Consider the following 15964-nt stretch of genomic DNA (forward strand, 5'->3'; position numbering starts at 1 on the left):
TGCCTTAGTTCTCCTTTGACTTCTGCAACGGAAATCCCTGTTATGATGAGACGGTGGCAATGAAGCCACACAGACAGGGGTGCAACTCTCCTCTTCTGGGGTGCCCCGGCTCACCAGCCTGCTTACAGGGCACCCCAGGTGCAAGCACTAAAGCTTGGGTGCAGAGATGAACACGGTGGAGAAGTGAGATGTCTCACAGGGAGCTCTGCCCAGACAGGGCAGCGTGGGCAGGCGCCGGGACAGGGAGGCCACCGTGTAGCTTTCGAGGGAGATATTTACTCCAAGCAAGGGTGTGCAAAGGAGCAAGAGGACAGTCAGCCTCTGCTGGGAAAAAACCCAGCAAAACCAGCAGGGTGGCTGGGGGTAACACTCCTCTGGGAGATGGCAGCTGGGGTGGAAGAGGATGGGAGGCAGGCTGCCAGAGAACAAGCACGTGTGTCCATGCATATAGATAAAGAGCAAACCAGTAAATCCATTTTTAAAAGCGAGCCTGATCTAGAATGCTTGAGAACAGCTACCCAAGTAAAGCCAGTGAGAGCTGGGCCGTGGATCTCAAGGAAAAGCAGATTTAGGTCAATGCTCAACCTGTGCGAGGATACAGTCCATATTTATACACAAATTCCTTCTTAGCTAACTGTACAGGCAGCCGAGTGGCAGGTGAAGTCCCATGTCATGATCAACTTTTTTCTTTTTGTAACACACAAACATTACAAAACCCTACAATTAGAGAAATTTCCCATTTTCTCCTTTTGCAATGATTTTCAGCATATTTACAGTAAGCAATCAAACCTACAGTCAACCTCTGCAGTATTTCTATAGCCTTCCCAAATTTAGTAATTTGTTTTTCAGCACTAGGCTTTTGATTCAAAGTTCATAGGACAATTTTCACTTTGTACATTAGAGTGAAACACTGTTCTTGGTTTTGCTATTCCAATAAAATGGGCACTATAGACATTTTCTGTGGCTATTTCCCATTGCCTACTAAGCAACTCTTAATGACACAGCATTAAGTCCAACTGGCATGAGCCCAAATGTTGCTGGTGTTTATTGCTCAGGCTTTTATTGCTTTCTCGCTAGTTGTTCTACTAGATTAACAAGGGTTGTTCTTAGGAGTGCCAGCCTGTACACCCAACAGAATCAATCTTTTTGTCTTACCACAATCATGGAAAATAAGCAGCTAAAAGCAAATGGTGAAGTGAAAAACTGCGAGTATGAAAAAATACAAGATAGAGGAAAAAACCTGAAACTTCAAGGAAAATATTTTACTGGATTTCCCAAAACATGTATATGTCATCCATAGCTTTACACACAGAACAGAAATTATAAAAAAATACTTTGTATTATTTTAAAAAACTAAGCGAAATACCTGACAACATATATGTGTATATACATATCTGTACATCTCTATATAAAACTCATCCTCGTTCAACTCTCAGAGAGCGAGCACAAAATAATCAACAGCTTACGTACTTGTTTTCCATTTCTAGTTTCCAGGTCTGTGAGTAAGAAACAGTAGAAATAAGGACAATTTTTGAAAACACCATGACTTCATGCTCAAGGGAAAAGTGAGGCCAGCCCTACGCATTTCTGCATCTACCGAGTTCCCATGACTGGCAGTGCAACCTGCATTCAAATAAAAACAATTACAAAGGCTGTTTATAAATAAAACACTTTAGAAATAGTAACTACAGTTACAAAAAGATAATGCTGTAGAAATGGTATTTTTAATAGCCACAGTGCTCTCTCTTCTTGAGCAATCATTATAAAACAGAGTATCATTTATTCATGTTTAGAAATGTCCCAGGCTGCAGCTGAGTATTATGCCAAGGAGCAGCAAAGTCTTCTCAGCTCTGACAGCTGCCGGCCCAGAGATTTTTCAGTTTGTTGTTCCGTTTGTGGAAGGCAATGCCCACAGCACGGCACCCATAGCGCAGCACTTCCAAGCGTGCACAGAACACCAGGGGCTTTTTACTCGGCAGTGGACTCTTCAAAGAGCCTTTGGGTAGAGCGCAAGCCCCCGTGCAGCATGCCAAGCTGCTGCTGCTGCCAGAGCTCAGGTGAAGCCCTTCACTGTGGTTGTCTTCGTCATGCCGTAACTTCCAACAGACCATTTATTCTGCAGCTATTTCTAACCCCTGAGCTTCAAAGCAATCTCACCTCTGTTTCTGACTAACTTTTAATGAGCAATGCTATCCAAAAGACCAGAGCAATCTTTGCAGGAACTGGCAGCATCTGGAAGCTGGAAACATCATCTCAGTAATGGTCCAGTCAGTGAAGGTCTCTGTGTTTGTGGCACAGGGTCTTGGCTTCCCAAGGCTGTAACAAGCCAAGCCAAGGCAGAGGTGTTTGACCCAGTGACAAACGTTCTGTTTCAAGAACTTCATGGAGCTTTGATTACTTATTGAAATGTAAAGGAGTGACAACACTATACTCACCCATGTGCTAGCACTCAACTGGAGACATGTCTATCAACACTGTACTTTATGATTTGCTTGTGGAAGCATCTTCCATAGCTGCAGTGTAACCAGGCAATGCTTTCTGCATTTGAACAGTCACACCAATCAGGGAAACAAAGTCCTTGCAGATCCTGGGCTGACTCATAAAGACAACTGCATTTCATTTTTTAGAATGGACCACCTCATGCTGGAAGGAATTATCTTTGGTCCAGCGTTTCCTGAGCAGATTACCATGGGGAAGACTGCAACAGCACAGAGCACCTGTTTGGTGCCGAACAAATTGTTGCCGCATGAACTTCTGAATAGCTGACACAAAACTACAGAATCCTCTTTCTCCCGAGCTGTTATAAGTTTGCTTCCATAAAACTGCACTGCGTATTTCAAACAAAAAGATACAAGTTTCTTTCCTTTACATACTTGGGAACACCAGTGGCCATCCTGTTCCCTGCTAACAGCCTCCAGCCTGTCTGCATCAGTACACTCATGAAGTCCATCACCTCCTCATGGTATCAATTTACTCAGATCCCCATCTGTGACCATTTGCTCCCAAATTTACTGGTTACGCAAAAGCAAGTTTAGCTTTTGACTGCATCATGAATCACAGGCCAACATTTATGTGGGAATACCCTAATTTCAATTCTCAAGAGCTGTTTCTTAACAAATAATGAATATTAAGGCCCCAGTCAGTAGACTGGCAGTTACCATCAGGAGATCTAACCTCTCTTAATACTACTGTACGGCCTGTTATATGTCAACCACAGCCAACCATCGGCCTCAGAGCCATCCAGCTCTTCTTTCCACGGAAGCTTATCTCTGGCAACAAGTGGCAGTAGCAATCCTTTGCAGAGCAGCTCCTCTCTTTGCAAACCATCAGTGTGGAAGGTGTTCCTCGGGAGCATGGCACTAGCATGACCTGAAAGCAGTGTGTAATGTCCCAAAAGTCTTTTCAGAAAAATTTACTGGCCCATGCATTGTCCCTGCGACATGTTCCAGTGATCCACAGATCTTGCTAGTTCAGCAGTTTGCAAACCTCAGTTCACCATCTCACAAAGCTTCGCCTATAAACCTTCTGGTGCCGGTTCAATTGTCTTTATTCAGTATATTATTGAATGGCCATGTGTTTGCAAGCATTCAGTGGCTTTTTTCCACTGGAAATAAACCATAAAGTTAAAAACCCAAAACACAACAATGCATGCTGGAAGCTAAAGCTGAGAAAGGATTCTCAGATGTACAAAATAACAATTAAGAGAGCTGGGGGAGAAGGCAACAGAGAGGATAGATAAATGCAAGTATTGTAGATGTAACTCTGATACCAGGCAGGTAGAAAACTGCAATCTGTAGCAGTAATGGAGTAATGACAAGGTAAATATGGTGTTACAAAATTAAAAAAAAAAAATCAGGCCCTACATATGAAAGATCTACATACAATAGCCCTAAATCCTGCTAGAAACAAAGGAGCACTGAGATTAATAGGGAGGAAGGTTTTATGCAGACTCTTTTTCAATGTCTGTTTTCCCTGTAAGTCATTTAAACAGAACTGTAGCATTGGGAAACCCCCTGCCATGGCAACTCAGTTCTGCACTGTTAAGATTTAGCACACAAGTATGTTATCAATACATATGACCGTAGAGTAGCTTTGGACATTGAGTGTGCTCCAGCACATGAATCCACACCATAGACAGTTCAAAATTACATGTGATTCATCCACTATCGCACATTAAGATGTTGCATCCCCCCAGCCCATCTGCAAAAATGGAAGAGGACTGATTCATGAGGGTAAACCCCTAGATAAAAATTCAAGTTAATTAGTCTATGAGAAGTGTTAAGGTGATTTCTGAGAAGCATCACTGAAGACATGCATCTTTGTTCCATTCCCTCTCTGGTAACAGGGCTTATCTGCTCCACATTAACTGTTCAGAGCTTGGCTCAGACGCATCCCGGGCGCAGGACGGAATCCCTGTGTGCATACGGTTCAAGGGCAACATGTCAGTGACGCTGCTGGAGGTAGGCTGCTGCTTCCAAAGGCAAAACTGCTCTTAAAATAAACCAAACTCCGTGACAATGACATCAGCAAAAAAACCCCAGCCAAACAAAAAAATGCCAGTTGATAACAGTGTAAGTCAAAAAATGGTGCCTAATTGCTACCGAGCATTCTTTTCCCTGTGATCACCAAAAGCAACATTTTACATATTATCCTATTTTCAAAACCTTTGTCTTTTATCACAGCTAGAAAGTCAGAAAAAAAGGAATCTGACACTGAATGCTGAATTCCAATTCTTACTTTTTCGCAATGTATTTCTACCCTTTTATACTTTCAAAAAATTCCCTAGAATACTGTCCAGTCTTGATTTTGCTGCTACTTTATATCCTCTTTGCCAGGGAAGATGCCAACCAGGTGCGTATTTGTAAAATATTTTAATAATGTTAATGACTCAAACTCAATGCAATTTTAGTGCCACTATTTCCAGAGGTCTTCCTTCTCCACAGCTGGTATATCAAAGGTAGGGAACAATGAAAACAGTAATATTTAAGAAAAAACCCAACCAACCTACATATTGCAGAAAGTTAACAGTGTTTCTACAATACACGGACTCCACCTGTACATTCAGCCATACCAAACTCTGTACTCACCAGGTCTATACAACTTGACAGAGACACAGAGGAAAAAAAATAATCACAGCAAAGACTGAAACTTGAAAAACAGCAGCACAGAAGGCTCTGGAGGCCACATACAGGTCTTAAATCCCTGCTGGATTGGACTAATCCAGCTGAAGAACTGAATGTGAAGGAAACCAATTTCAGCATCACACATTTACGTTCTATATAATACACATATGAGGTGCATTACACATTTGTGTATGACCTGAGCTAGAAAATGCAGAAAAAAAAAAAAAGATGCTCAATTAGGTTAATTATCACAGGGAGAGAAGTACGTTATTTGTCTCCCCTGTACATTGAGGCTAACAAGTATCCTCCACTGCTGAAAATAGATCTCGCTCCTCTTGATGCACGTAGCCAGGGACAAATTAAGATAAAAGGAAATGCCAGAATAGTCCAGAAAAGGAAAATCAATGCATACTACAAGAGATGAGCTATACGTCTTTATCTGAGAAAGGTAAATCTCCTAAACTGGAAGAACTAATACGCCAAAGTTTCAACCTAAAGCATTCATCGAAATAAGAGATGGCACAAAACTGCTGCAGAAAGAGTATTTTTCAAGGCAATGACATTTGCAACCAATCCCTCTGTGAATAAAAACCACCCAGGTGAAGAACATACATAAATTACACTCCTGCAAAAATGCAGTCGCCTCATCACCAACCCTGGACCTCATATCAATTGTGCAGATTTATAAGTAATGTGTATTGCTGAAGTCCTGTTTCACTAGGAATGGTAAACAACTGTCTGTGAACAAGAACACAGCACCCCTATTTTCTCCTAACAGAACTTAGCAACAAAAAGGTCGGATGCTGAGAAGAGATGTCTGAACAAAGAGAGAAATTTTGCAATACTCCTTGAGAAAGACAATCTCTACAAGATTGCTCAGCTGTTATAGACACTGCTGAGGAACTTGTCTCCGAAACTCCAACAGCACTGGATGCTGCTGCATCGGAGTACATCGTGGAGAACAGCCTTTCAGAGAAAAATTCCCTGGACAACAGTGGCTTTTCAAATGAAATTCAAGACTAAGACTTAAATGCAGAATCCAAGAAACTACCAAAGCAGAGTGCAAAGTGACAACATCATATGGTCAGCATTAGCAAAACATAAATCGTGCCAGTCTTAACTTCTAGATAGTCCTTTCCTTCGAGGTAGCACATTGTAAGTCAATGAGAAGTCCAAGAGAAGGATGGAAATCCACAGAACTGAGACAATCTTCTACAAGGCAGCAGTGGACACAACTGACAAAGGAGGTGATGGAGAAATATTTATCACTGAAGGTGACAGGTTTTATGAGTTCCCCAAACTGACCCAAAGCCAAACAGTCACTTCTGGTTTTACTGAGGTAAATCTAGCTTTTTAGTCAGATTTTTACTCTGCTCCAACTTCACCTTCAAGTTGGAGGTAACAGACATGCACTGTTAGCATACTACTAGCAATGCAGCATACTCACCATGTTAGTGTCTCTCCCCAATAGATTTGTACATAAATTGCTTAAAGGCTACCGGAATATTCTCAAGCTACATCTGAAATATATATACTGCAACGAGGCTATAACAGACAGACTTTTAAGTAAAAATGAGGAAGTTCATACCCAAGTTTACTTCAGGGCCACCCCTTCAGCATTACAGCAGATTCTCTCTGCCTGCTGGGAGAAGGGAAAGGATACAAATCATTATATTCCTAATAAAGGAATATGCAGATTGTAAACATCTTGGATAAGGGTACTGACATTCCTCCTTTACTATTAAATACCTACTGCAAATCGTGCAGTAATCGTATCATACATTGCACAAACCTGTTTGAACCATTCACAGTAGAGCTTCAAGTACATTTCTTTGTGAGATATCTCTGTAGCGTGTCTGATCAAGCTGAACTACTGAGATTTCTTAGCCAGAGTGAAATTAGCAGGTACTGCTTTGGTTTGGATATTTATCCTTATTTTTCTTCATTCCAAGAGGAAAAAAAGCAAAAGATTCAGTAAGAAACCTTGGAAGGCTTCAGAATTATTTCTTGCTACAATATATTTAAAGAGTCTACAATTCAAAAGCAGCTACTAGCAAGTTAAATCCTGTTTTCCGTTAGATGTCAAGTTGTCAAGCTTTTTAGCAGGATAGAAAAAGACCACTGAATTTTGATGCCTCTCCTTAAGGCAAGATCTTGTTCCATATTTCTGCAGCACATAGGTTCAATGGAGCGCAAAATCTTGACTGTGGACTGCAAGTGATACACCACACAACAGTGCAATGTTAATCCACGGAAATTTTTTCCATAGAAAAGTAGTGAATTTTTCTTTCATGAAGTAAAAGGTAATGGTTTAAAACTGTATCAGGCAATATGAAACCACAAAAATTTAATTATAGTGGAAACAATTTCAAGCCTTTGTTTTTTCTCCAATTTAATCTTAACATGAAATCAAAGCTTTAGTGACATCTGGTTGTCATTACCTGAAAAATCTTGATTTCTGCGTGACTCTAATTGAAGAGTACAATGAGATCTGCTACCAGACAAGTTAATCTGTCCACACTGTCTTCAAAGAAAAGAATTTGGCAACTTCAGTTCAAAGGAAATGGAAAACCAAATACCTCAAAGAATAGCAGTAAAGATTCATCGCTTGCACAAGAGTTCTGAGCATCCACAGATGAGTAAGTTGAAACAGTGTAGGTGTTTGCCGGTAAAGCTGTGTTTTCCATGCTTCAAACAGTAGTACAGTATTCTCAAAAACCAGAAGCTACATATGCAAAGGCTAGCACCTGCATCAGCAACGGTGGTCAAACAAAACTTTTATTGCTATCTGCATCAGTCTTATCAAAACAGAATAAAAAGATATTTAAAAAATGCTGCTTAAGATACCTTGTCATCCACATGTGGTGTAGTGCCAAATTACAGTAATCGTCTGTATTACCTACCTGTCAAAACAAGTATTTAGGTTTTTGCATTTTAAGACCATTTACACTTTGAAGCAAGGAAGAACTGCAGCTCTGTTCCCTTTCTGTGCTAATCCCTGAAGAAGAAAAGTAACATCCTACAAGATTTAAACAGAAGAAATCTTAGGTTTTGAAAGATGCTTCTGTTTTTTTTTTTCGGGGGGGGGGGGGGGGGGGCAATGTTTCATTTTACATGTAATCTTTTAATGGCTTATGGTTTTAAAGAGAATTAAAAAGTACTTTCAAATCACCCTTAACAGGCTTTTTTCAAGATGAAATGCTTTCTAAATCAGCTTGCTCAACTATATTTTTGACCTGCAGACAAAAAATGTTAGGTATTAATTTCAGATTCTCCTCCACAAATACATATGCAGCGTCGCTAAAGCAGACACCTCAGACAGTGGCGTTGCTAGCACATTCTAGCCACACAAGACAGATTCCAGCTTAGATAATTAAACTAACTGAATTCCCATTTTTCCTTTTTTGTTTTTTCTTCATTTAGATGGAGAGTTTTCACTTTTTTTCCCCCCTTCTTCCAATGAGCACTGCAATTATAATTTCTCTCCAAAGACAGCAACATCACAGAGACTGGTGAAGTCGTAACAACCTTGCATTCTCCATGTATTCCCCCGGGAGCACTAACTGTTCAAACACGGCAACTTCATGTATGAATACACTGGTCACAGCAGACAGTTCAGATGCCATCCTAATATACAGCATCAGAAATTTCTTGTGTAAAGCTGAACATCCATTTATACACGTGTATCAACCAGTTACAGAAACAAACTTTGTCCCTGTATGCACATACAAGGGAAGCAGTATGGAGAAGTACTTGAACGACTGATGCTCCAGAGCACAAGCCCTAGGGGAAGGGACTCCCCTCCCAAAGAGATTCCATCTAAGAGTTCCACAAGTCCAAAAAATATTAGAAAAAAACCAAAACTGTGCCATTCCCACCCAGGCAGCTTTAATGTTTTGCATACTCAAATCTTAAATCCTATAATTCAAAGACACCAGAGCCTCCTGACTAGAAACCCAACACAGAATAGAAAACATAAGTGACTTCAAAACTCTTTTGTCTCTCCATTTCCAGTAGCTTTTTGTTTGGTAACAGTACCTGCGCTTACCTGGTTTAAGCAAAACCATGAATAAAAGAGCACATTCTGCTTCCAAACAGTATTAATCAGCTAGAAAGTGATAATCCACCCGAATGAAATACTGTCATTACCAATTTTCCAAGCTACATGCATGAGGAAGATTTAAGGCTCCAGACTGCAGATCCAGTACCATGCAAATGTGGAAGTGGTAGAAAGAGGGATCGCAATTGCTGGAGCACTCCACTGCTAAGAATGAAATAAAACAGTTACACCATAAAGAAAAAAGTGATTAATCTTGAGCAGAAATTATAAGAGTTTCTCAGCATTCCTTTAGTTGGTTGCAGGATTCTGACTCAGACCTGTAGGAACGGACGAACAGGAGAAAACAACTTTGATTCAAGTTTTATGAGAGAACAAAGATGATTGCCCTAGAGACTTAAAATAGAGAATTGTGCCATTCATATTTTAAGTTCTAGGAAATTTCTGTTCTCTTCTCATTTCTCCTATTATAAGAAAACTAAGTATAACCAGTCTTACACCACCACCTTGTAAGAACTTGAATTTCTTTTTACCCACTTATAGTTCATGCTGCAAACATGCAGATGTCAGTTGAGATGGCCACCTCTGCTCCTCAAATACACTATCTCATAGTACACAGGCTGTCCTGGTGCAGTTTGATCCCAAGTCATCAGTGGGCCTCAAGTTCAGTATTAAGACCTCATTCTCCAGAAGCAATCTGGGAAACATTAAATAACAAAGAGAGGCATAACAAAAATGAACCCTGCACCCATGAGTATTTGGCTTCCTGAGGATGCAGATCATGTGAATGTTCCACAGGCAAAGAAAACTCAGTACTGCTTCCCCTTTCCAGTCCACGCATGCCAAGTTACAATACTCCAAGAGAGTTCCTGGATTTCAGTTCAGTAAATTCATGGTCAGCTGTGGGTTGGTAGACACATTAAGAACTTCATAGCAAAATGCACAATTTGCCTCCAATCCAGATCAACCACATTTTCTTCCAAGTCCTGAGGTCTGCCCAGTATCATATGGGTTTCAAAAATTTTGTGGCAGCAATATTAATAATAAAATGGCACAATCTTCTAAGGGAAATTGTGTCCGAAAGGCATGAAACAATTCACCATGACAGCTGCATTAAATAAATGGACAAAGAATATTTTTTCTTCTGGTAACAATAAATTTGTTTAGGTGGCAAAAAGCTGTCCCAGAGGCTGAATTACTTCATTCTTTTGGAAAGGATTTTCAGAGTGTTCCAATGATGTTGAAATCTCAAATTGGGAAAATCTGATTTTGGCTGGCGAGGTCATGTTCTCTCTCATTTGAAAGCACACTAGTGACAGACTATTCTTCTGCAGGAAGCGTTCTTTCTAATGTGACTTGCAAATCACGATTCTTCATAATTTTTAATTATTCAACTGGATTAGATGTGGGGTTTTTGGGGATAGGTTAATATATTTGTTTCAGTGTAATATTACAACTCTACTTTTCCAATTCAATCCTCTCATAAAAGCCACTACTGAAATCTTACTCAGGATCTCAATGGTATCTAAATGGTTGTTCAGAGATTAAAAGGCTTCAGAAAATAGTTAAAACAATGCCTTACAACAGTAACAGTGATGTATTTTGTTTACTAACAGACAGGCAAGGAACAATTAATGCACGGGGTTCGCAAAGATGACTGAAGCAAAGTCCAAAAAATACCAGACCCAACCTGATGGGTGAAAAGTGAAAGTCTGACTTGTACCAACACCAATTCTTCCATTCTAAAGACTGGAAACTAATAACATAAGGTAAGTTGTTTATGTTGATGTAAACATTTAAGAAAAAGAAAACCATGACATTTCCAGAACTGATGTAATATTCTATGCTATATTTTCACTTCCATGCCAGTCAGACCATCATGCTTAATAAGCAATCCTACAGTAAAACACCAGATGACCGAAGATGACAACTAAGCTCTATTCACATAGCAGCATCAGCATATCTTAGGTTGCACATTCCCTTACAAAAAGCACATCTACTTCTCCCATGAGACAGGTAGTTTCAACATTCTTAAAAAAAGCAGTCTTGAGAAAAACTGAAGAACCATAAGAAATTGTAATTCACAGAAAATACTGTTTTAGTAGTCAACCTTGCTCAAGAGGTAGCAGCTCATGATTTTTTCAGAGTTGTTTTTAAATGTGATGCACTGCACAGAAACAGTCCAACTTAGAAGTTAACACAATTGCATGCATGGTCAAAGATGGATCATTATCCACGAGCACTAGATGCATGTTTTCCTGTTTAGCCATCAATGAAAGTGGGTATTCTTTCTGTTCAGTGCTGTGAAAGACTCTACTGCCAATATCAGTGAGCAGATGATGAGTAAGAACTAAATCAGCATCAAAACTTATGGATTCTGTAGTGAAGGATTTTCCAGACAAAAATGAAATCACTAATCACCAACCTCTGACTATAAGCCAAGCACGGCCCTACCTAGCTATTCTCAGTTCTGTCAGCAGCAATGATGTATTTTTCCTTTTATATTGATTTCTTCATTCACTGAAGGATGAGAGTAGGTAGAATCTGTTACAAGTTGTAGTTCTGGCATAAGTTATTTTCTTTGAGAGCCACTTCCCATCAAGCAGATGAAGACTGGCCTGCTAAACATTCAAACCAACTGAAAAAAATAGCAAAGATTATGGAATGATATTTTGTACTACAGAAATGGAGAAGTTCTGAACTTCAGGGAACCAGGAAAACAACAACAACAAAAAAACCCCCCAAGCCCTTCAGCCTGTTTTGATCAAAGAGTCTGACAAACAGTCTGCAGCAGGATGTTTTCTGAAATTTTGCCCTAAACTTGAAGATTGATACATTTTCTCTCTGTTCTCAAAGTAAAACTATGTGTATTCTCTGCTCATCTCTCTTTAATTCTACATGCACCACAGAATAAACAGTGTGACCCCTCTGGTTGTTATCTGCTAAAATAATTTTCAAAATTGTTAAAACCAGTAAACAACATAAGCAGTTCTGTCACATGCTATCCATTTGCATGCTCCAGCTATATTATTTAGCCTGGAAAGGAAATGTTAGAAAAGGACCTGGATCAGGTGTATTACCAATAATACAGACAAAATCATTACCAGTTCTTAAAAGTCAAGAAACAGCATCTACCCATAACAATGGCGTGCCACAAGAAGTCCAGTTCTGTTATGGACAACTCAGGATAGACTCAAAGCCATTTTACACGTACCTGAGAGAGTAACTTCTCCAAAGCAAAGCTTGCCTGATTTCCACAGCAATACACAATACTGATTTTTTTGTTAACTTAGTTTCCCTTTGTCAACAAATCTCAGTCAGAATTCAAAAAGTACTTAGCAACATTTAAAAAAGAAAGTATATATGCCACATAATAGTACGTGTACACAGAAAATGTGTATTTATTACCTTGCATTTTAGAAACGTTGCATTCAGGGAGCTTGATTTTCTTGTATTAAAACACATTCAAAGCATAACACAAGTTCAGCTGTTCCTCTCATTTACCAAAGAGCTTTCAATCATGCACGACAGACAAGGCTGAGAAAGATCCAATAAACCAAAACATCAGAATGGCAAACTAACCCGTCCATCAGCACCATGGCTCTCCTTTAACAGCATAAACTATCACTGCACCAGAACTAGTTGATTTACCAACCTAGATGCAAAACACAATGTAAGCACTCAGCAGAGCAACAAAGAATAGCAGAGAAGGAAATTCAGGACTTCATTTTCTTCCCTCAGAAAGATCAGGAGAAAAAATTCAATTCACGAGTAAAACAGCAATTATTTTTGGATTTAAACACCCTGCCTGGTTACAACATTGTTAACACAAGGCATCTGCTTCAAAACCTGAGAGGACAAAAGAAAGGTGCAGAGGTGATATACCAGCATCTATGAAGAATCTGTACCACTTTTAATAGTGTGAACTGGTATTCGTTTATCTTTTTTAGCAAGCTAAAACACATTTATTAAAGGAATAGAAGGATATAACTTCTGGTATTTGTTGCTTCTTTTAATGGTGTTTCTCTATGAGACAGCAGACTTATGAATGGAATGAAATACCCTGATAGGGATCGGTGTTGACTAAAAGACATAGTAAGACCAAAATGGATTTTCTCGACTGCCCTCTAGAGTACTCTGTAGTACCTGTTTTCAAGTTGAGCATTAGAGAAATGTTTTTCATACATTACTACCTTGAGTATTTCAGAGCCACCCAACAGAATTTATACTCACGTAGTAATGGAAATTTGACATAACTGATAAACTATGATCCAAAAAAATAATGACTGTTTCTGCTCTCCAGGAAGAACAAGAATGCTATGACTCCTAAAGGCCAGCAAACCTGGGGCCTTCATGGAGCCGTCTATAAGAACAGCAGGTGACAAACCTAGAAGACAGGACACATTCCATAATATGAGCACAGCATCTCTTCCAGAGAAGGACAGTTCCGAGCACTGTCATCATGTGAACACAGACCACATTTAAAATGTCAAACAAAAGCCATGCTATACGGTCCACCAAGAACACCGAGTTTATAGTGAAATTTATTGTTCTGCTTCCTAATACAATAAGCTACAAGGTACATACAGTATAAAACGAGAACGGCCACAAAGCAAAGGTGATAAACATTCTGTGACAGTACAGTGGAGGTAACGTCTGTCTACTCCTTCCACTTTATCCCACAAACAGCAGCTAAAACTACTGGCCCTCCCCCTCCCTCCCCTCCAAAAATATTAAAAAGTAAACTGTCTCTCTCACTTAGGAGCAGTGGGATTCGTTGGTGGTTGATTTTTTTTTGTTTTTTGAGGGCACTGGTTATCTGCCAATATCTCAAGAAAATTGCTGAAACTAAAGTAACAAAGAAAAACTGTGAAGGTGGGAGTGACATGACCCATGCAAGATGCTCATGACACCTTGGTTCACTTCTCAGAGCAAATGGCCTGCAAAGAAAGGAAAAATTTGTTACACCAAGTAAAACAGCAATTAATGAGGTCAGAGTTAAGATATAGTAAGCAAAATCTGAACTAGACAGGACTAGGCTCACAGCTAAACTACTCTTTTAATGAAAATAATCTTCCTGTTATTACAGTTTGGAGACTGATAGCTGACAATCTTTCTCCTTTTATTTTTAGATGCTGTACAGGAGGGTGCACGTTGACATGGGCACAGCTGGCACCTATTATACAAGGCAAATCAAATAATCTTCTCTGGGAGAACTCTAACAATGACATGAACTGCAAACTCAACTCTTAAAAAACCCTAAAACCCATCAAGGCTATAAACATGCAGAAAGTCTGAATACTTACCTTAAAGGCACAAAATTCCATTTAACCACATTTTCATATATACTTGGTGCGGTTGAGGGCTCTCTCAGCAAGATGACCACTTTCATCTGTTATCTTCTCCCAATCTGTTTGTCCAACAACAAACCCAATGGCCCTTTTCCTGTCTGCATCTTTTTTTTCTTCTAGATCTGCCCACCGCACCTATGGAGAACATACTATCAGTAGGATAATCTCTTAAGAAATCCTGAGACAAGTCTAAGCTTTCCACTGCAGATAAGAGTGCAAGAATTCTAATCTGTATTCATTTTCATTCAAGCTGGTAAGTATTAATTTGTTTTCTGATGGGTAAAGATGGAAACTACAGTGGTTACATTATTTTTAATTGAATATCCCAGGTGTTCCATGGAGTAAAAGAAAGGTACAGATGATTAGCCTTTTCCATTCAATGCTGTAATTCTAAGAGCTAAAGTGTAATTACTACAATTATTTCTCTGTTCAAAGCAATGCTTTCTGCAGGAAGAATTATAAAAGATTTGTTCAGCATCTTCATTTTCTGTACAATCTGTCTTTCAATTGCACAATGGAAACATCTAGAAGATGACTATGAAACTACAGAAAGACAGTGTTAAACAGCAAGTCAACAACAAATGAGCGAATGAGAGACAGTTTTCCTCTCTATCTTCTGTGACAGATTTCTACTGAAATCTTTCCACTATTTCTTTACACTAAATAACTTCTTCATGCATTTGTTATCTCCCATCTTTACAGCTGCAGTCATCTCCTTCATGGTCATGCAGATCACTTGCATTCATCCTGTTCTCACATACACAGTCACTCCCTCACCCACAAACCCAGACACCAATGGGAGGGAGTGCGGGAGGTGATGATGAAGGGCTACAGTCCAGAAACTCAGCTGGAACACACTGTTGCAGGACAAGAAAAAACAGAAAGTGAAGGAGCTCTTCCTTGACATCCTAACTCATTAGTCCCATTCAGGCTGATTTGTTCCTTGGGGACATAGCCTTACCACCTTTCTGCCGACAACTCCCTATTCCACATTCTACCTGGATTTCCCCAGACATTTCCACCGATAAACAATGCCTGCTTTCTTTCACCATCACTTCCTCTGTCAGTGCCTCAGTATCTCCATTTCTCTCACGCATGCTGTTCAGTACTACCCACGCTTTCTATTTGACATTACAGAACAAAACAAAGCCCAAACACCAACAGTTAACTCAAATTACTTCTAGTAGCAAAAGCTGATCTATTTTGGAGAAAGAAAAAAAAAAAGCATTACCTCTTCCTATTACCCCTCTTTCATCTTCCTCTATGACTTTTTCCCCGTTTTTCACATTTGAAGATACAGCACTTTGTGTTCAGACCAGAACTACACATAAAGTGGTTGAAGCCAACTTCTTATACATCATCTCCCAAGCTTTATGCAAGGTATATGCAGCAGGTAATGTCTACAAGACTTAATTAATATTAAACCTACAAAG

At 39.5% G+C, this 15964-nt stretch overlaps 2 protein-coding genes across 10 annotated transcripts in view; both read right to left on the reverse strand.

Moving 5' to 3' along the window:
- The window catches only part of DLST (dihydrolipoamide S-succinyltransferase), a 92649-nt gene that overhangs the window by 28915 nt on the left and 47770 nt on the right, over positions 1-15964 (reverse strand). The gene's annotated exons all lie outside the window — the stretch shown is intronic.
- Positions 13707-15964, reverse strand: part of YLPM1 (YLP motif containing 1) — a 38950-nt gene continuing 36692 nt past the window's right edge. For all 9 annotated transcript variants that reach the window (XR_012835628.1, XR_012835627.1, XR_012835626.1 and 6 more), the window contains 2 exons: positions 14487-14666; positions 13707-14120 (listed from right to left, as the gene is read on the reverse strand). Coding sequence is in view for 6 of the 9 variants with exons in the window: in XM_075753882.1 (XP_075609997.1) it covers positions 14520-14666 (147 nt within the window). In the remaining 3 variants the exon portion in view is untranslated. The remainder of the gene's footprint in view (positions 14121-14486; positions 14667-15964) is intronic.

Source organism: Balearica regulorum, chromosome 5 (genome assembly GCF_011004875.1).
Source record: "Balearica regulorum gibbericeps isolate bBalReg1 chromosome 5, bBalReg1.pri, whole genome shotgun sequence".
Lineage (NCBI taxonomy): Eukaryota > Metazoa > Chordata > Aves > Gruiformes > Gruidae > Balearica > Balearica regulorum.